This window comes from Anolis sagrei, chromosome 9, assembly GCF_037176765.1.
Source record: "Anolis sagrei isolate rAnoSag1 chromosome 9, rAnoSag1.mat, whole genome shotgun sequence".
NCBI classification, from domain to species: Eukaryota; Metazoa; Chordata; class Lepidosauria; order Squamata; family Dactyloidae; genus Anolis; species Anolis sagrei.
Window position 1 is genome coordinate 8,989,636 of NC_090029.1, and position 21,942 is coordinate 9,011,577.

General features: G+C 43.6%; 2 protein-coding genes across 2 annotated transcripts; one reads left to right on the forward strand and one right to left on the reverse strand.

Moving 5' to 3' along the window:
- Nucleotides 1-1,278: 1,278 nt before the first annotated feature.
- CIMAP1C (ciliary microtubule associated protein 1C) lies at nucleotides 1,279-20,866 on the forward strand. Its single transcript, XM_067471484.1, has 4 exons — nucleotides 1,279-1,454; nucleotides 1,756-1,866; nucleotides 5,006-5,119; nucleotides 19,992-20,866. The coding sequence occupies exons 1-4, from the start codon at nucleotides 1,331-1,333 to the stop codon at nucleotides 20,474-20,476; spliced, it is 834 nt and encodes a 277-aa protein (XP_067327585.1). The 5' UTR covers nucleotides 1,279-1,330; the 3' UTR covers nucleotides 20,477-20,866.
- LOC137097626 (malectin-like) lies at nucleotides 6,988-9,080 on the reverse strand. The gene is made up of 2 exons (XM_067471483.1): nucleotides 8,851-9,080; nucleotides 6,988-7,241 (listed from the first exon to the last, which is right to left on the reverse strand). The coding sequence occupies exons 1-2, from the start codon at nucleotides 9,078-9,080 to the stop codon at nucleotides 7,052-7,054; spliced, it is 420 nt and encodes a 139-aa protein (XP_067327584.1). The 3' UTR covers nucleotides 6,988-7,051.
- Nucleotides 20,867-21,942: the final 1,076 nt, after the last annotated feature.

A 21,942-nucleotide genomic window follows, 5' to 3' on the forward strand; every position in this document is an offset into this window, starting at 1 on the left:
TCTGCTTCATTCAGAAAAATGCTGCACTCGCAGAGCTCAGGCGGTGTTGTATTTCTGTAGACAGTCCACATTTCGCAGATGTATAGCAGGGTTGGGAGGACAATAGCTTTATAAACAAGCACCTTGGTATCCCTACGGATGCCCAGTCCTCAAACACTCTCTGCTTCATTCAGAAAAATGCTGCACTCGCAGAGCTCAGGCGGTGTTGTATTTCTGTAGACAGTCCACATTTCGCAGATGTATAGCAGGGTTGGGAGGACAATAGCTTTATAACCAAGCACCTTGGTATCCCTACGGATGCCCCGGTCCTCAAACACTCTCTGCTTCATTCAGAAAAATGCCGCACTCACAGAGTTCAGGTGGTGTTGTATTTCTGTAGACAGTCCATGTTTTGCAGATGTATAGCAGGGTTGGGAGGACAATAGCTTTATAAGCAAGCACCTTGGTATCCCTATGGATGCCGCGGTCCTCAAACATTCTGTTGAAATTAACTTCACAATTCAGCAGCAGATCAATTGCACAACTTCAGCACTTTCCAATAGCTTCTTCCTGCACAATATATTCAGTCAACTGCTCCTACAGACTGCAGTCACTCTGGAACTCTTTTACAGACACTTGAGCACATGCCCGGCTATTGTCAGTTTTACCATTATCTTTCCCCCAGTCTAGATGACATTACAAACTTACCACTGCACATAGTTATATCTTGTCTTAGCAAACAGGTTCTTTTAATCAATTACATAGAGCCTTCGACAAACAGCATCACAGCACAAGGAGAGAGAATACACTCTACATGACTTCCTTATATACAATTCTATACAATTACACATAGCAATCTCTGATTGGTTCCCAACTCATTAACTTAACTCAGACCTAGAATTACATCATTCACAATCACCTGGACTAGGCCAGAACACATTCCCCAAATGAAGTTCTATATACAGTTAATGCATGACTCAGCATTTCCAATAGAAGCCTATTAGCAGTGCATGACTCAGCTATATTACATTACAATACATTGTAATACCTGAAACACTCTCTGCTTCATTCAGAAAAATGCTGCACTCGCAGAGCTCAGGCAGTGTTGTATTTCGGTGTCGATGTTGACTTTGGTGGAGAGGTGGCTGCCAAGGGAGCGGAAATGGTCAACATTTTCTAATGTTACACCATTAAGCTATATCTCTGGCATTGGAGAGGGATTGGCTGGTGGATTGGACAAAGGAAGTTGTCGAAGCTCAGGCATTCCTCATTCAGGTGTCCTCTTTGTTTCTAGGAATCCCATTGACCCATTGAAGTGGCCCTCAGCTGTGGTCACCTCCGGGACTTTCCAATGGAAATACATAGAGGGAAAAATTATGCTCTCTCGGTGGAACGCCTCCCTGTTTTGGTAAAGCCTTCAGCCAGACAGCTGCCCCGCAGTAGACAGTATGCCTCAATCAGTGCCAAATATAAAGGTGAGATAGACACTGCTGGGGGGAACCAAAGAAGACTCGGAGCAAAGGAGAACCCCAATGTCTCTCCAATTGTTTCTTAGAGTTGGTCCTTTCAATAACCATGCTATAACCCATGACTTTCTCCTCTCAAGGTAAGTTCAGGAATGTGATAAGTCCAGGAATGTATCCACCACAGTTATTGGTGTTTGTGTGTAAATATAATCCTAATTGGGTGAAAGTTGTAGAGTATTGACATCTCTGTCTTCTCTACTCCATCATATCTTTGATTCATTCTCTCTTTGTGATTCCAATGTTCTTCCAGGGCCAGGACCTGGGAAATATGGAAGACAACCTTGCACTGGGATTAAGGACCATGACTTTACCAAGTACACGGAACCGGCTTACACTATGCGTGTGAAATCCAGTGAAAAAAGTAAGGAAAGAAAATGTCCTGAGGAAAATGGTTCCGGTGTCCTGGAGACACTCAAAGGGTTTCTGTGGGTGCATCTAATCACTTTAAGAGCCATGGCTAAAATGCTATTTTTTTTGCTAAAGACCAGCACTACAACTCCCAAATGTCAAGGTCTATTTCCCCCAAACTCCATCTGTGTTCTTATTTGGGCATATGGAATATTCGTGCCATGTTTGGTCCAAATCCATTATTGTCTGAGTCCACAGTGCTCTCTGCATGTAGGTGAACTACAACTCCCAAACACAAGGTCAATGCCTACCAAACCCTTCTAGGGTTCCTGTTGGTCATGGGAGTCCTGTGTCCTACGTTTGGTTCAATTCCATCATTGGTGGAGTTTATAATATTCTTTGATTGTAGGTGAACTATAAATCCCAGCAACTACTACTCCCAAATGTCAAGGTCTATTTCCCCCAAACTCCACCTAAGTTCATATTTGGGCATATGGAATATTCATGCCAAGTTTGGTCCAAATCCACCATTGTTTGAGTCCACAGTGCTCTCTGGATGGAGGTGAACTACAACTCCCAAACACAAGGTCAATGCCTACCAAACCCTTCTAGTGTTTTCTGTTGGTCATGGGAATCCTGTGTGCTACGTTTGTTTCAATTCCATCATTGGTGGAGTTCAAAATACTCTTTGATTGTAGGTGAACTATAAATCCCAGCAACTACTACTCCCAAATGTCAAGGTCTATTTCCCTCAAACTCCACCTATGTTCATATTTGGGCATATGGAATATTCATGCCACGTTTGGTCCAAATCCATCATTTGGTTCAACTCCATCATTGTTGGAGTTCATAATACTCTTTGATTGTAGGTGAACTATAAATCCCAGCAACTACTATTCCCAAATGTCAAGTTCTATTTCCCCCAAACTCCACCTATGTTCATATTTGGGCATATGGAATATTCATGCCAAGTTTGGTCCAAATCCACCATTGTTTGAGTCCACAGTGCTCTCTGGATGGAGGTGAACTACAACTCCCAAACTCAAGGTCAATGCCTACCAAACCCTTCTAGTGTTTTCTGTTGGTCATGGGAGTCCTGTGTGCTACGTTTGTTTCAATTCCATCATTGGTGGAGTTCAGAATGCTCTTTGATTGTAGGTGAACTATAAATCCTAGCAACTACAACTCCCAAATGACAAAATCATTTTTTTTAGTGATGTTCACACCTTGGGTTAGTAGGTGTCTTGTGTCCAAATTTGGTGTCAATTCATCTAGTGGTTTTTGAGTTATGTTAATCCCACAAACAAACATTACATTTTTATTTATATACATAACTAGCCGTTCCCTGCCATTCATTGCTGTGGCAGAGTCTGTGTACATGTGTTTTCTTTCGTGTGTGTATATGTGTATACAAGTGTGTTTGCATATATATAGGTGGTTTTGCGCATGTGTTGTAATGTATTTTTTGTAAAAAAATTTTGCTTTTTAAGCCTATTCCACTGTGTTTTCCAGTGTTTTATGAGTGGTGGTCACTTGTTGGCCTGATAGGTGTATTGTGTCCAAATTTGGTGTCAATTTGCCCAGTGTTTTTTGAGTTATGTTAATCCCACAAACGAACATTACATTGTATTGTCGAAGGCTTTCATGGCTGGAATCACTAGGTACTTGTGGGTTTTTTCGGGCTATATGGCCATGTTCTAGAGGCATTTCTCCTGACGTTTCGCCGGCATCTATGGCAAGCATCCTCAGAGGTGAGGTCATTACATTTTTATTTATATAGACTAGCCGTCCCCTGCCACGCGTTGCTGTGGCCCACATGGGGGTTCTGTGTGGGAAGTTCAGCCCCATTCTATCGTTGGTGGGGTTCAGAATGCTCTGTGATTGAAGGTGAACTGTAAATCCCAGCAACTACAACTGCCAAATGTCAAGATTCTATTTTCCCTAAACTTCACCAGTGTTTACATTTGAGCATATTGAGTAGTCGTGTAGAGTTTGGTCTAGATCCCTCATTGTTTTAGTCCACAGTGATCTCTGGATTTAGTTGAACAACTTCACTTCATTTGGTTCAATTCCATTGTTGGTGGGGTTCAGAATGCTCTTTGATTGTAGGTGAACTGTAAATCCCAGCAACTACAACTCCAAAATGACAAAATCAATTATTTTTGAGTGAAGGACATACATTGGGACACAGCCTGGACACAGCATATTATTTGAGAACACAGAAATGCTGGACCACACCAACAACCACCATGTCAGACTACACAGAGAAGCCATTGAAATCCACAAGCATGTGGACAATTTCAACAGAAAGGAAGAGACCATGAAAATGAACAAAATCTGGCTACCAGTATTAAAAAACTCTAAAATTTTAACAGCTAAACAACAGAGAGGAAAAAACCAGGCACAGATTAACACCTCCCAGCAACAGATTTTCCCAGACTCAGGCAGGCCTTCAAATGCTAATGAAGGTGATTAGCTAAACATTCACACCTAACTGCAGCAGGGAAGAGCTCCTTGCCCCACCCCAACCATTCCACAGATATATAAACCCATTGTCCTAATTCCAACAGACCTCACACCTCTGAGGATGCTTGCCATAGATGCAGGCGAAACGTCAGGAGAAATGCCTCTAGAACATGGCTCTATAGCCCGAAAAAACCCACAAGAACCTAACTTCACTTTATTTCTTAATTTATTTAGAAACTACAACTCCAAAACCAAAGGAAACTGCCCACTAAATGCTTCCAGTATTTTCTGTTGGTCATGGGAGAACTGTGTGCCAAGTTTGGTTCAATTCCATTGTTGGTGGGGTTCAGAATGCTCTTTGATTGTAGGTGAACTGTAAATCCCAGCAACTACAACTCCCAAATGACAAAATCAATTCTTTTTGAGTGAAGGACATACATTGGGTTGTTAAGTGTCTTGTGTCCAAATTTGGTGTCAATTTGTCCAGTGGTTTCCGAGTTCTGTGAATAGCACAAACGAACATTACATTTTTATTTATATATATATATAGATGGCAGCTCCCATGATTCCATATCACTGAGAGATCCTTGCTTAGTTGTGGGTTCTTACATAGCAGTGGGTTGTTATGTTCTCTCACGTTCCCTTCCCGCTCAATAATTCGACAACTTCTTCTTTCCTTTTTGAAGTGATTGCATTTGTGGAGAGTCCTGGGCCTTGTTATTTTGTGGATCCCAGCCTTTCGCACCTAGGAATATGGAGGCCAGCATCATTCCGCATGCAGCAGGAGAGAAGGACCACAAGTAAGTTGAAGGCTGGTTGTGTTATTGCTGTCGATCAATGCCACACGATTTTGGGATGCAATGTAGGCCTTTCTCAATTCAGTCCCAGAAAGAACAGAATTTTTGGTGACACCTGGAATTGTTTTTCTTGGGAAGGTAACCAACTAAACTTCAGGTTTTGAAGGTGTTTTTGTGGATAATTTCATTAAATTCATTAAATTCGCGCATACGAATCGATATTAGAAACATGCAGGAAAAGTGTGTGTGTGTGTGTGTGGGGGGGGGGGTGGGATTTAGAAATTGAAACACTCACACATCATTTTAGTTTTTTTTAAATTTTCCTTAAATTGTTAGAGACCCTAAATTGGGTCTTCTTAGGTCTGTGCAGTCACGGGAACACGTAAGGAAGGAGATAGTCCCAAAAGAGATTAAAAAACAAGGTTTATTTTAATTTCTTCATGGAGAAGATGGACAGCTTGGTAGCATGCGCTGATGCTACCCTTCAAGTGACTGCCGCGTTCCCTTGGCTTTTTGACCACCAATATGTAACCTCAAGTAAACAAGAACATTTTTTTTGTCATGGAAAGTACTCTCTTTCCAGCCTCCTCCCTTGACCTTTTGATGGAAAGTACCCTCTTGTACCTGCAGACTCTGCGCTTAACCACAACCTTTGAACTTAACCACAAAACAACTTCCGACCTCTACATGTCTCATCTTGTTTCTTAAAAACATTTTCTTCCATATTGCTCTTTTTTTTCTACAGAGAAAGGGTATGTTTCTCTTTTGCTGTTAATTTCATTCAAAGCCCCTTGCTTAGCATTTGCAAATTTCACTCAAAGACCCTTAGAAAATTAAGAGGAACATGGAGACCCCCAAAGCCGCCTCCATGTTTGGTCCAACTCCTCCCCTCTGGTCCACATCTGGCTGACCTGTTTGTCTTGCTTCCCACAACCTGCACAGGCAGAAGAATCATAGAATCATAGAATCAAAGAGTTGGAAGAGACCTAATGGGCCATCCAGTCCAACCCCACTCTGCCAAGAAGCAGGAATATTGCATTTAAATCACCCCCGACAGATGGCCATCCAGTCTCTGCTTAAAAGCTTCCAAAGAAGGAGCCTCCACCACACTCCAGGGCAGAGAGTTCCACTGCTGAACGGCTCTCACAGTCAGGAAGTTCTTCCTCATGTTCAGATGGAATCTCCTTTCTTGTAGTTTGAAGCCATTGTTCCATTGTGTCCTAGTCTCCAGGGCAGCAGAAAACAAGCTTGCTCCCTCCTCCCTATGACTTCCTCTCACATATTTATACATGGCTATCATGTCTCCTCTCAGCCTTCTCTTCTTCAGGCTAAACATGCTCAGCTCCTTAAGCCGCTCCTCATAGGGCTTGTTCTCCAGACCCTTGATCATTTTAGTCGCCCTCCTCTGGACACATTCAGCTTGTCAATATCTCTCTTGAATTGTGGTGCCCAGAACTGGACACAATATTCCAGATGTGGTCTAACCAAAGCAGAATAGAGGGGGAGCATGACTTCCCTAGATCTAGACACTAGGCTCCTATTGATGCAGGCCAAAATCCCATTGGCTTTTTTTGCCGCCACATCACATTGTTGGCTCATGTTTAACTTGTTGTCCACGAGGACGCCAAGATCTTTTTCACATGTACTGCTCTCGAGCCAAGCATCGTCCCCCATTCTGTATCTTTGCATTTCGTTTTTTCTTCCAAAGTGGAGTATCTTGCCTTTGTCCCTGTTAAACTTCATTTTGTTAGTTTTGGCCCATCTCTCTAATCTGTCAAGATTGTTTTGAATCCTGCTCCTATCCTCTGGAGTATTGGCTCTCCCTCCCAATTTGGTGTTGTCTGCAAAGGTAGGAACGAATACACCAAAGGCTACTAAGATGGGGAACACGAGGCTGCTGTTGTCCGAGGCATACGGGCTTGGTGTGCGGGGCCCTTACTGGACCCGGTTCTTATTGGTCTGCTTTTTAGTGCTGGAGTCTTCTTCGTACTCCTCTTCATCTTCCTTCTCCTCCTTTTTCTCCAAGCCGGGGTGGGGTTGCAGCTTTGGAACGTCATCCACCGTTCCTGCGAGGATGTATAGTGCACACACTTTGGGGTTATTGTAGTACCTGTTCTGTCGTGCGCTCGGCCTGTAAAGAATTTCCTTTAAGACAGGACGTGCAACCTTTGCCCAGCGGGAAGCCCAAGGAGAAGTTCTCAGAGGTTTTCCACCACAAATGACCTTTAGATGGCTTGTGAAGTATTAATGACAATCAAACAGAACTTCTCTTGTCTTCAATAAAGCTAAACAAATGCTTCCAGGCTTTATGCAACTGGTGACTTGCTAATCTTGCCCACGAAGGACAGGCAGCTGTCTTCAATAACTTCTTCTTTACTTTAAATGGAAATCCCCTTTTTAACTTCTCCCAGGCTGACTGTAATCTAACCCTTACTGATGTGGGCTCCGCTACCGGGTCAAACTGTGTCTCAAAGCACCGAATGGACCTACCAGTAAAGGCTTAGATATTCTCCATCTGGAGTTCTTTGGTCTTTAGGGCTGTTTTCCTGGAAATCTTTGGAGACTCTTAAGACTGTTTCCCCCCGGAAAGTCTTGGATGCTCTTAAAACTGTTTCCCCCCGGAAAGTCTTAAGGGTTGAAGCTTTTGTACAGGGGAAGCTTGGACACGTCCTGTACATTAGCTTTCCTTGCCGAGACTAACTAAAAATGGCTCCCTTCCCTTCCTAATTACCCTGAGCAAGGGGCGGAACCAAAACTTAACGATGATGGACAGGTGACTTGCCCTATGACTGCAACCAAAGGAAGCCACCCTTCTGCAGAGTCCCTGTAACCTTGGACTGCAAACAAACATTTAATACAAAGCAAATAAAGTAGGAGCTCCTGGTACAGCTGTACCATTTTTATTTATTTATTTATTTCTGGTACTTTTACCCTGCCCTTCTCAACCCCCGGAGGGGGACTCAGGGCGGCTTACCAAAAAAAAAAAAAAAAAAAGGCAGAATTCAATGCCTTTACAAATTACACATAAAATACAAAAATATACAAAAGAACAAATATACAAAAATGTAATTAAAACGATCATCACAGTTAAAACATCAACAGCCGGTGCATAACACATTATATAAACATCATATAAAATCATTCTTATAATCAGCGTTTCGTTTCCAGAGTTCCACATGTCCAGTCCGTTAGTCATTTCCTAGCCAACAATAATGTTCTTTCTTTATTTGCCCGTCTGCCCAAATGCCTGGTCCCAGATCCATGTTTTTAGTTTTTTCCTGAAAGAAAGGAGCGATGTTGCAGATCTAATTTCCCCGGAGAGTGAATTCCACAGGCGGGGGGCCACCACCGAAAAGGCCCTGCTTCTCGTCCCCGCCAATCTCACCTGTGATAGAGGCGGGGTCGAGAGCAGGACCTCTCCAGAAGATCTTAGGCTCCGGGGTGGGACATAGAGGGAGATCCGTTCGGACAGATACACTGGGCCGGAACCGTATAGGGTTTTATAGGTCAAAACCAGCACCTTGAATTGTGCTCGGAACTGGATCGGCAGCCAGTGGAGCTGACACAACAGGGGGGTGGTATGCTCCCTGTATGACGCCCTGGTGAGCAATCTGGCTGCCTCTCGCTGGACTAATTGGAGTTTCCGAGCAGTCTTTAAAGGCAACCTCACGTAGAGTGCGTTGCAGTAATCTAACCGGGATGTAACAAGATGTACCAGAACAGTACCCCTTGACAATTCAATGTTCAGCTTCCCAGTGAATGTTGAAATCTCTCCCTGGACACTTAGCTTCCCCTTCCTGATGCTGATGGGAATAACCTCATCATGGGCTGTGCCGTGCCCGACTCTGTCAAGGATGTCCAGGTCTTTCACCACCACGTGGCCATTCACATGCACATTAAACACCTTCTGTTGGGACTGTGCAAAATAGACTTTGGCAAGCTTGAGCACCAGGGGGGACCTCATACCCAAAGGTTTCCTTGTTGTAGCGTTCTGTCTGGTAGAGAATCTGATCCTCAGGCTTGGATCACAGGATGTGCAGCTTTGTGCCATAGTCAGATGCTTGTCTCATCCAGTCTTCAAGGGGGTCCTTCTAGAAGTGGATGCTGTGGATGTCCACATGGGCTTCGCTGCCCGTTGACAGCCCAGACCACGCTCTTGGTTAGGTTGACAGCCCCTTCCATGCCCAGAGGCGGTGGCTGCAGCCTGAGCAGGAGCAGCAGCGGTGGGTTGCCAGCCTCAACTGTGGCAGCCATTGGGGCTCCTTTCCTGGTGCCTCAGGTACCACACATGCTGACTCCCCTCTGCCACTCCTGCCGCCACCCATTTTAGTTAGATTTAGCTAGATTAATCACCGGAGCGTCATACAGGGAGAGTACCACTCCTCTGTTATGTCAGCTCTACTGGCTGCCGATCCAGTTCCGAGCACAATTCAAAGTGCTGGTTTTGACCTATAAAACCCTATACAGCTCCGGCCAGCGTACCTGTCCGAACGTATCTCCTTCTATGTCCCACCTCGGAGTTTAAGATCGGGGAGGCCCTGCTCTTGGCCCCACCTCTATCACAAGTGAGGCTGGTGGGGACAAGGGACAGGGCCTTCTTGGTGGTGGCCCCTCGCCTGTGGAATTCACTCCCCGGGAAAATTAGGTCATCAACATCCCTCCTCTCCTTCAGAAGGAAGCTGAAAACATGGATATGGGACCAAGTCTTTGGGTAATCTGGCAGACTGACAAGATAATGACGACCAGAAATTGGAAAGGACTATGGTAATGCTGAATGGACTTACAGATTTTGGAACTCAGTGAACGTTGGCCACTAGATTGGCTTTTAATTGTTATTGTTTTAATTGATTGTTTTAACTACTGTGGTTATTGCTATTATGTAATTTATTTGTTGAATTGTTGGTATCGAATTGTGTCGGTGTAAGCCACCCTGAGTCCCCCCTCTGCGGTTGAGTAGGGTGGGGTAGAAGTGCCCGAAACAAACAATAAATAAATAGTTAAGATTCTATAACATTTGGATGCCTTCCAAGGTGAGTTTAATTTTCAGTATAACCATTAAGCAACTTTAGTAAAGCCAAGAAAACATAATCTGTTTAAAAACCAGTTCTATTATAATTTGGTCCGAGCACCATAAGGAAGGCGCTGGGGACAGGACTAACGTTAATAGGTGGGAGACTGAGAGTACAGCCATCTTAAATGTAGTTTGGGAAGGCAAGGCCCCCTGTGGCAGATAATGCAGACGGCCCTGCCCTAAACTACTTTCCCCAGAATGCAATGCTCAGCATCTAAAGGACCCAATGAGGGCTTCTGCAGCCAGCTGTTTAGAATCAGTTTAAGAAAAATAAATAAAATTATTGAATCCGCAAAGAAGACTAAAGTAAGTAAGTAATAGTATAAATCCGTGCTAAGTTAAGTTATGTGGTTGTGTGTCATAAAGACAGGTATTCAAGGAAATTGCATTCAAGGAAATGTTGTCACATTTTGGTTTTGTGTAAACTTTTTTAAATCCCCCCAAATCTGTAGATGTGTGAACCTTTATGAAACTTCTGGGGATTGATGTCCTGATTATTTTGTCCATTGTATATAAAATTCAAGTAGATATCTCTTGTAGTTTTTTAAAAAAATGTTGTAAGTGAAGATGTTGTTGTTGTTGTTCATTCGTTCAGTCATCTCCGACTCTTCGTGACCTCATGGACCAGTCCACGCCAGAGCTCCCTGTCGGCCGTCACCACCTCCAGCTCCTTCAAGGTCAGTCCAGTCACTTCAAGGATGCCATCCATCCATCTTGCCCTTGGTCGGCCCCTCTTCCTTTTGCCTTCCACTTTCCCCAGCACAATTGTCTTCTCTAGGCTTTGCTGTCTCCTCATGATGTGGCCAAAGGACTTCAACTTTGTCTCTAGTATCCTTCCTTCCAGTGAAAAGTCGGGCTTTATTTCCTGGAGGATGGACTGGTTGGATCTTCTCGCAGTCCACGGCACTCTCAGAACTTTCCTCCAGCACCACAGCTCAAAAGCATCTATCTTCCTTCGCTCAGCCTTCCCTAAGGTCCAGCTTTCACATCCGTAGGTTACTACAGGGAATACCATGGCTTTGACTAGGTGGATCTTTGTTGCCAGTCTGATGTCTCTACTCTTTACTATTTTATCGAGACTGGACATTGCTCTCCTCCCAAGAAGTAAGTGTCTTCTGATTTCCTGGCCACAGTCTGCATCTGCAGTAATCTGCAGTAAAGTGAAGATAAAAGAGCAATAATTTAAAGTTAAAGTACCAGACACAGGGCTTTTTCTATTTCTGCCCCTGCCTTGTGGAATTCCTTGCCGCCCTACATGCGAGCCATGCGTGACTTAGGGCCTTTTACTCTCGGACTTAAGACCTGGCTTTTTACTAGAGAATTCGATCTCTGTTGATTTTTAATTTTTGTATGTATGTATTTTATCTTTTGTAATTTAGCTGTAAATCGCCTGGAGCATTCTCGGATGGAGGGCGATTAATAAGTTATTAAATGATGATGATGATGATGGATGACATGATGGTCACTACAGAAAATCCTATAAAGAGCATACCAAATTTGATGAAAATAATTAGTAGGTATGGAAGTGTGGCAGGTTTTAAAATAAACAAATGGAAATGGATGTTTTTAACTAAAAATCTTTAAAAAAAACAATATTGATAAACTGGAGAGCTTATCAGCATGTAAGGTCACAAGGAAAGTTAAGTACTTAGGAATATGGATAACTAATCAAAACAATAATCTATAGTAAGACAACTATGGGAAGACATGGAAGAAGGTCAAAAAAGACACGGAAAGACAGCAATTGAGCTTCTAAAATCTGAAATAAATCCAAAATCCAAGATCTTCAGATGAGGAATATTCAACCTATATCTAATCTAGTACCAAATACAACAAAGTATTAATGATGTCCACAACGGTCAAGTTCCTCTTCAAAAATGTCTTTGGGTGTTCCTTAAATCTGATCAGAAGGGAAAGAAAGGGGGGCACCAGACGCCAACCCTTTTTGGTCAATTACTTTGGAACCATCTCATTTTCCTGAAGCAAAGTGTTGCACTCCAGGAGAGGAAAAACCCTCTGACTTTAAACACCACATCGTTGGATGGAAAACAATCCTTTCATTGAAGATAATTAAAAGCAGTAAGGTAAAAAAAAAGCACTTTAAAGAAATAGGTAAATCCAATTAGGTAGGAAGATAAGCAGGAACAAAGTAGTCCAGGGATTATAGTCCAGCAAAGTTCATAAAAACAAAGTCAAAATTTCCCAAATAAAATGCAAGAAATCAGGAAATATGAATCCAAGGCATGAATATAAAAGCATGGAATCCAAGAATCAAAACCATGAAACAAAGGAACTTCAAACATGAATTTTCCAGGCAAAGCTTCTATGAAACAAGGACGAGATCTTGACTTGATTCCAAATGATGCTTCATCTGACTACATATCCTGTACTTGGGACTTTTATCTCCTCATTAGCTATGTCTCTAATGCTCAGAAATTGATTTCGCTTTAGCTGAGAAGTTCTTATCTTTTTCTCTCGGAGCCTGGCAGAATGCCGTAGCCACTGTTCGGCTCTCCTGTTTTGACTGATCTCCTCCGGTCTATTTATTTGCTCATTAATTTCAGCAGCTGAGCCAGGTGACAAACTGTTTTCATGTTCTCTATCATGGGAACTCTCTGCTAACAATTCAGAAAGCACACCATCATCCCCACACCCCTCAGGGACTTTCTGATGGGAAACTACACTTTGAACCAAGATCTCCTGGTCATTCTCTGCATCAATATCACTGGTCAAACCATTGCCATTAACTACTCATCTTGCAACTCATTGACATCACTCCCCACATCCAAAGCATCCTGATCCTGAAACACAATCATAGGCTGAGCTCCAACACCAAGGGAACTTGCAATGTTGATGGTGCTGGAATGAACAGACAGCAAATCCACTGAAATAACATCAGGGAAATACAAAGGAATTATGTAGCGTTAGAGCCGTAATCTAGTAAGTGCCCAGGAGACAACGCATGGAATTAGTGCTAAGAGAGAGCGAATTACAAGTGAAGATGTCTCTGGGGGGTTTGACAGCAGTACATTCCAGTTTTGCAGGCAAGTCTCCTGGTTGTAATATTGGTAGGAATAAGGATGGGAGAGGATGGCTCCTTAAATTAGAAATGGAGTCTCCAACTATGCAATATACTAACGGAACCAGGATGTTTGCAGATGACAAAGAGAAGGCCTACCATTGCAAACAAGATGTTGGGCTGAATTGTTTAATGGTCATTCTTTCTCCCCTACCTTCATAAAAAACTTGGGAAAAATGTGGTTTTTGGGACTACGAGTTCCAGCATCCTCAAGCATCAGGGTAACTGAACTCTGAGGATTACCTGGGAAGGAATCCCATTGGAGCATTGCAACACACCCAAATACCTGGGAGTCACTTTGGACCGTGCTCTGACCTACAAGAAGCACTGCCTGAACATCAAGCAAAAAGTGGGCGCTAGAAACAACATCATATGAAAGCTGACTGGCACAACCTGGGGATCACAACCAGACACAGTGAAGACATCTGCCCTTGTGCTATGCTACTCTGCTGCTGAATACGCATGCCCAGTGTGGAACACATCTCACCACACTAAAACAGTAGATGTGGCTCTGAATGAGACATGCCGCATTATCACGGGGTGCCTGTGCCCTACACCACTGGATAAATTACACTGCTTAGCCAGTATTGCACCACCTGACATCCGCCGGGAAGTAGCAGCCAATAGTGAAAGGACCAAGGCAGAGACATCTCCAGCTCATCCCTTGTTTGGGTATCAGCCAGCACCCCAACGACTTAAATCTAGAAATAGTTTTCTAAGATCTACAGAGACACTCGCTGGAACACCTCAGCAAGCGAGAGTCCAAAAGTGGCAGGCTCAAACCCAGAACCTCAACCAATGGCTGATACCGAATGAGAGATTCCCCCCTGGGCACACAGAAAACTGGGCGACTTGGAAGGCGCTGAACAGACTGCGCTCTGGCACCACGAGATGCAGAGCCAACCTTCAGAAATGGGGCCACAAAGTGGAGTCCACGACATGCGAGTGTGGAGAGGAGCAAACCACAGACCACCTCCTGCAATCCAACCTGAGCCCTGCCACATGCACCATGGAGGACCTTCTTGCAGCAACACCAGAAGCACTCCAGTGGCCAGATACTGGTCAAAGGACATTTAATCAACTACCAAACTCACACATTTTGTATTTTGTCTGTTGGTTTGCTTTGTTCTGTTAGAAATGTAATATAACCGACTGGTTGCTGATGACTCGATAAATAAATAAATATCAAAAACTTGGGGAAAATGTGGTTTTTGGGACTACGAGTTCTAGCATCCTCAAGCATCAGGGCAACTGGCTATCTGGAGGAATCCACTAGATATTCTTCTGGACCACGTGGGCCATGTTTTTGACCATCAAATCTCACTGGAGGCCTAGAGAGATAGTTATTTTCTAGGTCCTCCAGTGAGAGTCTATGTTATGGAAGCCCAAGACTTTTCATTTCAGGAATGAAAAAATGTCTTCTAGATTATATCAAAATCATATTAGGTGAAGGCTCCTAGAGCAGAACCCTTTCATAATACGTTGGTCTAAAGGCCAAAAATGAACGGAAGTTCAGGCATGAAGGCAACCACACTCTGGTTACATCCCGTTTAGACTACTGCAACGCTCTCTATGTGGGGTTGCCCTTGAAAATGGTTCAGAAGCTCCAACTAGTCCAACGCTTGGCAGCCATGATACTAACAGGAGCGGAGCGCAGGGAGCATACAACTCCTCTGCTGCACCAGCTCCACTGGCTGCCGATTTGCTACCGGGCTCAATTCAAAGTGCTGGCGTTGGCCTATAAAGCCCTAAATGGTTCTGGCCCAAGCTACCTATCTGAACGTATCTCTGCCTACGAACCCACCAGGACTCTAAGATCTTCTGGCGAGGCCCTGCTCTCGATCCCGCCTGCATCGCAAGCACGGCTGGCGGGGACGAGGGACAGGGCCTTCTCTGTGGTGGCCCCTCGGCTGTGGAACGCCCTTCCCATGGACATTAGATCAGCCCCTTCATTAATGGTGTTTTGAAGAAAACTAAAAACCTGGCTGTTTGAACAGGCGTTCGGATAAATAGTGCAATTGAACGATGAATATAGGAACGGAATTATGGATGACGAATTGGATCACGATTTTAGTTACGAGATGTTAATGTGTTGTTATTGATGTGTCATTATTTTGTATATTAGGCTGTTAATGGTTTTAAATTTTGTATGTTGTACGACTGATTTTTTGCTCTTGTTGTGAACCGCGTTGAGTCGCCTACATGCTGAGAAACTGCGGTATACAAGCAAAGTAAATAAATAAATAAATAAATAAATAAGGCAAATGGCATTTGTGGTTCAAAACTGATATGAAGAGTGGTTTGCAGGTATTTTGCTGCCAAACTCAAAGCCTGGATTTTGTTCAGAAAAGCAATTCTCTGCTTGGCTTGACCGAGAAGGAGAAGGCCAAAACACTGTTGGAGAGGCTAAATAGTTCCTTGGGAAAGAGCATGGCTCCATAGTAGAAGAGGCAGTGGGGCGTGGAGACCTCATATATACTGTAGTATGAACTGTAGAGAGTCAAATGAGTTCAGAATATATATATTTTCTGCACACACATATGAGGGTTATTGGGAAAGTAAGGTTACAAGGCACGTAGCTCTCGTCAGGAATTTTCGTGGGGAAAGTTGGTATCACTGCCATATAGCAGGAAGCCAGTGGAAGTGAACGAGCAGTGCCAGTCATCAGTAGCTCATCTATTGGTATTGTGGTAAAGGTAAGAGATGAATGTCCTCATTCCATTTCCCTTCAAGTGGTTCTGGCCCAGCGTACCCGTCTGAATGTATCTCCTCCTATGAACCACCTAGGAGATTAAGATCATCAGGGAGCCCTGCTCTCAGTCCCACCACCTTCACAGGCACGTCTGGTGGGAATGAGAGACAGGGCCTTCTTAGTGGTGACCCCTTGGCTGTGGAATCCCCCCCCCCCACTAGTGATATTAGAGCAGCTCCCTCCCTCCTGGCCTTCAGAAGGCTCTGGAGTCAAGTCTTTGGAGATTAACTACAATGCAATAATAACTATGAAATACGTGCAAGGATGCTTGGAACGGCCCCGGATTACGCTTGTGGATGGCATGATTTTAATAGTGATTATTGTGTTAAATGCTTTAATGTGCATTTTAACTCTAATTTTAAATTTTAACTTTAATGTATTTAATTGTCTGTTGTCTAAAGGCATCAAATAGTTGCCACCTTGAATCCCCTTCTGTCACAATGCCAGGGCTCTGCCATTATTCTGGTAGAGGTGAACCAAACAATTTAATTAAAGCAGCACTTATGTTCTGGCTGTTTTAATAGTCCAAAACATAAAACTTAAAGATAGCACTCAGCCACAAAATATAAAACAAAACTGACAGCAAACGCTGTTGGAGATTCAAGATAACACCGTAGTCAAAAGATTAGGTCCAGTAGTCAAACACCGAGAGTTCAATGAGCAAAGTCCAGGGATCAAGAGTCTATACCGTAGTCAAAAGCCTGTCCAAAGATTCAAGGTTCCAGGGTTCCAGAGACAGGTCAGGATACCAAAAATCCAGAGACCAGGGGGAGAAACCAGCAGCATCTACCACCAAAATAAAACACATACTTTTCTCCCAAAGATCAGCCCCAAGGCTCGCTCCTTATATCCAGAAACATCCAGCTGCAACCTATCTCTTGCATACCTCCACCTTTAATTGCTTTCACCCATGAATTCTTACAAATTACTCAACCCTTTAGAACTAAGACTTACATTAACCCTTCCATCACCAACTGCTAGGCCTACCACCACCAACCACCACCAACTGCAGAACATGATACATGACAACAGCACAGGTTCTTATAGTTGCTTGTTGATTCTGTTTCTCTTCCCATCTAAGACTCAAAGATAAAAGGTCTGATGCTGACCAATGTTAGATCGAGTTTGGTCTAGAAGAATTAATATGAAGCCATTCTGCTATAATTCATAACTGATTGGATATTAGTTACGTTCCGGAGCACCACCGCACCGAACTCCAAAGGTTCTTGGAAGATACTGATTTTCTGGAACCATCTCAGTCTAGTTTCAGGCTTGGCTATAGGACAGAGACAGTATTGGTCATGTTGGTGGATGATCTACGATCGAAGACAGCTAGATGGGGAGTGTGTCCCTGCTAGTTCTCCTGGATCTCTCAGTGGCTCTCAATACCATCGACCATGGTATTTTATTATTGGTGGGATCCAGAATGCTCTTTGATTGTAGGTCAACTATAAATCCCAACAACCATAACTCCCAAATGTCAAGGTCTTTCCCCCCCCCCCCCAAACTCCACCAGTGTTCACATTTGGGCATATTGAGTATTCAGGCCAAGGGTTCCAAGGGTTCAAGAGACAGGTCAGGATACCAAAAATCCACAAACCTGGGGGGAAACCAGCAGCATCTACCACCAAAATAAAACTAATACTTTTCTCCCAAAGATCAGCCCCAAGGCTCGCTCCTTATATCCAGAAACATCCAGCTGCAACCTATCTCTTGCATACCTCAACCTTTAATTGCTTTCACCCATGAATTCTTACTTACAGATTACTCAACCCTTTAGAACTAAGACTTACATTAACCCTTCCATCACCAACTGCTAGGCCTGTCACCACCAACCACCATCAACTGCAGAACATGATACATGACACCTTTGGGGTAGAGAAAGGCGGGATACCAAAAGAGTAAATAAAAAAATAAATCAGTTTGCACTGTAATACACTACCTAAATGCTAAGGGCATGAACACTGCTGCAGTTCGTCACAAAATCATTTCAGTTTTTGGAGAGGACGTCATGTCAAGACAGCATGTGACAAAATGGGTACGAAATATATTGTGAGACCATGAAGAAACTGCACAGAGCCATCCAAAGCAAACATTGCGGGATGCTGATGTTGGGAGTCTGCCTCCTCCAGTTCCTTCCCTTCGCACACTGTTCATGCAACACAAGAGTTGTTGACTTCATTTAGTTGGGATGTTTTAAGCCACCCCGATTTCACACCCAGTGACTCTCATCAATAAATTGAAGGAAAACCTTGGTGGAAAACACTTTTCTGATGACGATGAGGTGAAAATCAAAGTAACGAACTGGCTGAAAAAGGCGGAGGGAAACTTCTATGACACAGGCATCAAAAACTCGTTCCATGGATGACAAAATGTATTGAACTCAATGGTGATTATGTGGGAAAATAATGTAATACCTAGGCTATAATTCAGGTAAGTTTTATTAAACTATACCCATTTGTTGTATTTTTTTAAATCTTGTAACTTTACTTTCTGGATAACCCTCGAATATATATATATATGTTCAATGTATTGTCGAAGGCTTTCATGGCCAGAATCACTGGGTTGTTGTAGGTTTTTTCAGGCTATATGGCCATGTTCTAGAGGCATTCTCTCCTGACGTTTCGCCTGCATCTATGGCAAGCATCCTCAGAGGTAGTGAGGTCTGTTGGAACTAGGAAAAAGGGTTTATATATCTGTGGAATGACCAGGGTGGGACAAAGGACTCTTGTCTGCTGGAGCTAGGTGTGAATGTTTCAACTGACCACCTTGATTAGCATTTGATTGCCTGGCAGTGCCTGGAGCAATCTTTTGTTGTGGTTAGATGTCCTTGTTTGTTTCCTCTCTGTTGTTGTGTTGTTCTAATTTTAGAGTTTTTTAAATACTGGTAGCCAGATTTTGTTCATTTTCATGGTTTCCTCCTTTCTGTTGAAATTTTCCACATGCTTGTGGATTTCAATGGCTTCTCTGTGTAGTCTGACTTGGTGGTTGTTGGAGTGATCCAGCATTTCTGTGTTCTCAAATAATATGCTGTGTCCAGGTTGGTTCATCAGGTGCTCTGTTATGGCTGACTTCTCTGGTTGAAGTAGTCTGCAGTGCCTTTCATGTTCCTTGATTCGTGTCTGGGCAATGTTGCGTTTGGTGGTCCCTATGTAGACTTGTCCACAGCTGCATGGTATACGGTAGACTCCTGCAGAAGTGAGAGGATCCCTCTTGTCCTTTGCTGAATGAAGCATTTGTTGGATTTTCTTGGTGGGTCTGTAGATAGTTTGTATGTTGTGTTTCCTCATCAGCTTCCCTATGTGGTCAGTGGTTCCCTTGATGTATGGCAAGAACCCTTTTCCGCGGGGTGGATCTTTGTCTTGACTCTCGTGGTTTGTTCTCGGTCTTGCAGCTCTTCTGATGTCTGAGGTGGAGTCTCCATTGGCCTGGAGAGCCCAGTTGAGGTGGTTCAGTTCATCTTGGAGGAGGTGGGCTTCGCAGATTCTTTTTGCACCGTCTGCCAAGGCTTTAATGGTGCTTCTATTTTGACTTTTTATGTGTGGGTTTTCTGTAGACGGTGTGACCCAATTGTTGATCTGGTTTACAGATGACTAGGACATCTAGAAAAGGCAGTCTTCCTTCATTTTCTTCTTCCATGGTGAATTGGATGTTTGGGTGGATGCTGTTGAGATGGTCCAGGAACCTGTTGAGTTCTTCTTCTCCATGGCTCCAAATGGTGAAGGTGTCATCCACATCTCTGAACCATATGGTGGGCTTTTTAGTGGCTGTTTCCAGGGCTTGTTTTTCAAAGAGTTCCATGTAGAAATTAGCTATGACCGGGCTGAGAGGGCTCCCCATAGCTACTCCATCTTTCTGTTCATAGAATTCATTGTCCCACTGAAAGTAGCTGGTTCTACTTTCTATATATGTTCTTATATCTTGTGGAGCTGTAAAGAATTCTGATTCCTCTCCATCTATTTTTGGCTTGCAGAAATTACCCCGACTCCTGCCCCAAATGAATATTATGTTGAGAAGATACACCCAATTGAAGAACCAAATGCCCCAGCATATACTATAGGTGTGCGGACGCGCTATTGGGAGAGCAGCCCGACCCCAGGACCCAACAGATACACCCTTCCAAAGACACTGGGTCCTGGGTTACCTGTCAAACCGTCAGCTCCGTGCCTTACGATGGCTTCCAGCGCATCAGTGTGGAGCTACGCCAGGGATCTGGTCAAAGGTCCCGGTCCGGCCATGTATGCCAGACCAGAGCCGAATGTCTACCTCCACCGCCAGCCGGCCTACAGCATATCGCAAAGGCTCGGTCCCTCCAGCAAAGACTGCATACCGGGACCCCTTGACTACAATGCCGAACTGGTCATGGCCCACAAGCCACGAGCGCCACAGTTCACTCTAGGGATTCGCCACTCCGAATACGTTCACAGCATTCCCCCGGTTTGCATAGTCAAGGAATGAAAGTGGTGCATTGCAAATGGGTGGCAATCGGTCCTCTCCAAAGAGCCACCTCCATTAAGGTCATATCTGGCCACAGGTTCAACAGCCATGGCATGAAGGACTCCTTTTGGTCAGCAACTCATTCATGGACCATAGAGATTTCTACTGAGCAGTGAGATGTTTTTGAGAGGCCTTCTCTGCAATGTGATAGGTCTAGACTTGTTCCGGTCCACCTCCATTCTCTCTTCTTCCTTATGTTTCTACTATAGGAGTGTTTAGCTTTAAAGCAAATACCTAGCATAGTGTAAGCCTCCCTCCCCCTCCCTTGAATTCGCTAACCTGAAGATAGGAAGGACACTTAGATGATTCATAACTATGTAGACATAATAAAGTGTTAATGTTTTCACAAAACCTCCGAGGTCTCCCTGTATTGTTGTTCTTTGGTCTTCATTAGGACTGTAATGTTTGTTTACATCAGTGTTTCTCAACCGTCCTAATGTTGTGACCCCTTAATACAGTTCCTCATGTTGTGGTGACCCTCAACCATAAAATTATTTTCGTTACTAATTCATAACTATAATTTTGCTATTGTTATGAATCATAATATAAATATCTGATATGCAGGATGTATTTTCATATACTGGAACAAATTTGGCACAAATACCCGATACACCAGTGGTTCTCAACCTGGGGTCCCCAGGTGTTTTGGCCTACAACTCCCAGAAATCCCAGCCAGTTTACCAGCTGTTAGGATTTCTGGAAGCTGAAGGCCAAAAACATCTGAGGACCCCAGGTTGAGAACCACTGTGATACACCCAAATTTGAATAGTGGTGGGTTTGGAGGGGCATTGATTCTGTCATTTGGGAGTTGTAGTTGCTGGATTTATAGTTCACCTACAAATTCTGAACTCCACCAACAATGGAATTGAACCAGTCTTAGCACACAGAACTCCCATGACCAACAGAAAATACTGGAATGGTTTCGTGGGCATTGAGCTTGAGTTTTGGAGTTGTAGTTCACCTACATCCAGAGAGCCCTGTGGACTCAAACAATGATGAATCTGGACCAAACTTGGTACGAATACTCAATATGCCCAAATGTTGGAGTTGATCTCATTTTTGTGGAAACATGGTAATAATAGGCCAATGGAAGCTTCTCTTGATGTCTATACACACACACACACACATATACAGAGGGATAGCCAATACTCCAGAAGACAGAAGCAAAATTAAAAATGATCTTAACATATTAGAGAAATGGGCCCAAACTAACAAAATGAAGTTCAACTGGGACAAATGCAAGATACTCCACTTAAGCAGAAAAAATGAAATGCAAAGATAAAGATTGGGGGACAATGCCTGGCTCGAAAGCAGTACGTGTGAAAAAGATCTTGGAGTCCTTGTGGACAACAAGTTAAACATGAGCCAACAATGTGATGCAGCGGCAAAAAAAGCCAATGGGATTTTGCCCTGCATCAATAGGAATC

Coding starts and splice junctions, on each gene's coding strand:
- LOC137097626 (XM_067471483.1), bottom strand. CDS start 9,080: ATGAGGTCCCCCCTGGTGCTCAAGCTTGCCAAAGTCTATTTTGCACAG. Junction 7,242..8,850: donor GGGAAGCTGAACATTGAATT/GTCAAGGGGTAC, acceptor TTACAGGCCGAG/CGCACGACAGAACAGGTACT.
- CIMAP1C (XM_067471484.1), top strand. CDS start 1,331: ATGGAAATACATAGAGGGAAAAATTATGCTCTCTCGGTGGAACGCCTC. Junction 1,455..1,755: donor AATCAGTGCCAAATATAAAG/GTGAGATAGACA, acceptor ATGTTCTTCCAG/GGCCAGGACCTGGGAAATAT. Junction 1,867..5,005: donor TGTGAAATCCAGTGAAAAAA/GTAAGGAAAGAA, acceptor TCCTTTTTGAAG/TGATTGCATTTGTGGAGAGT.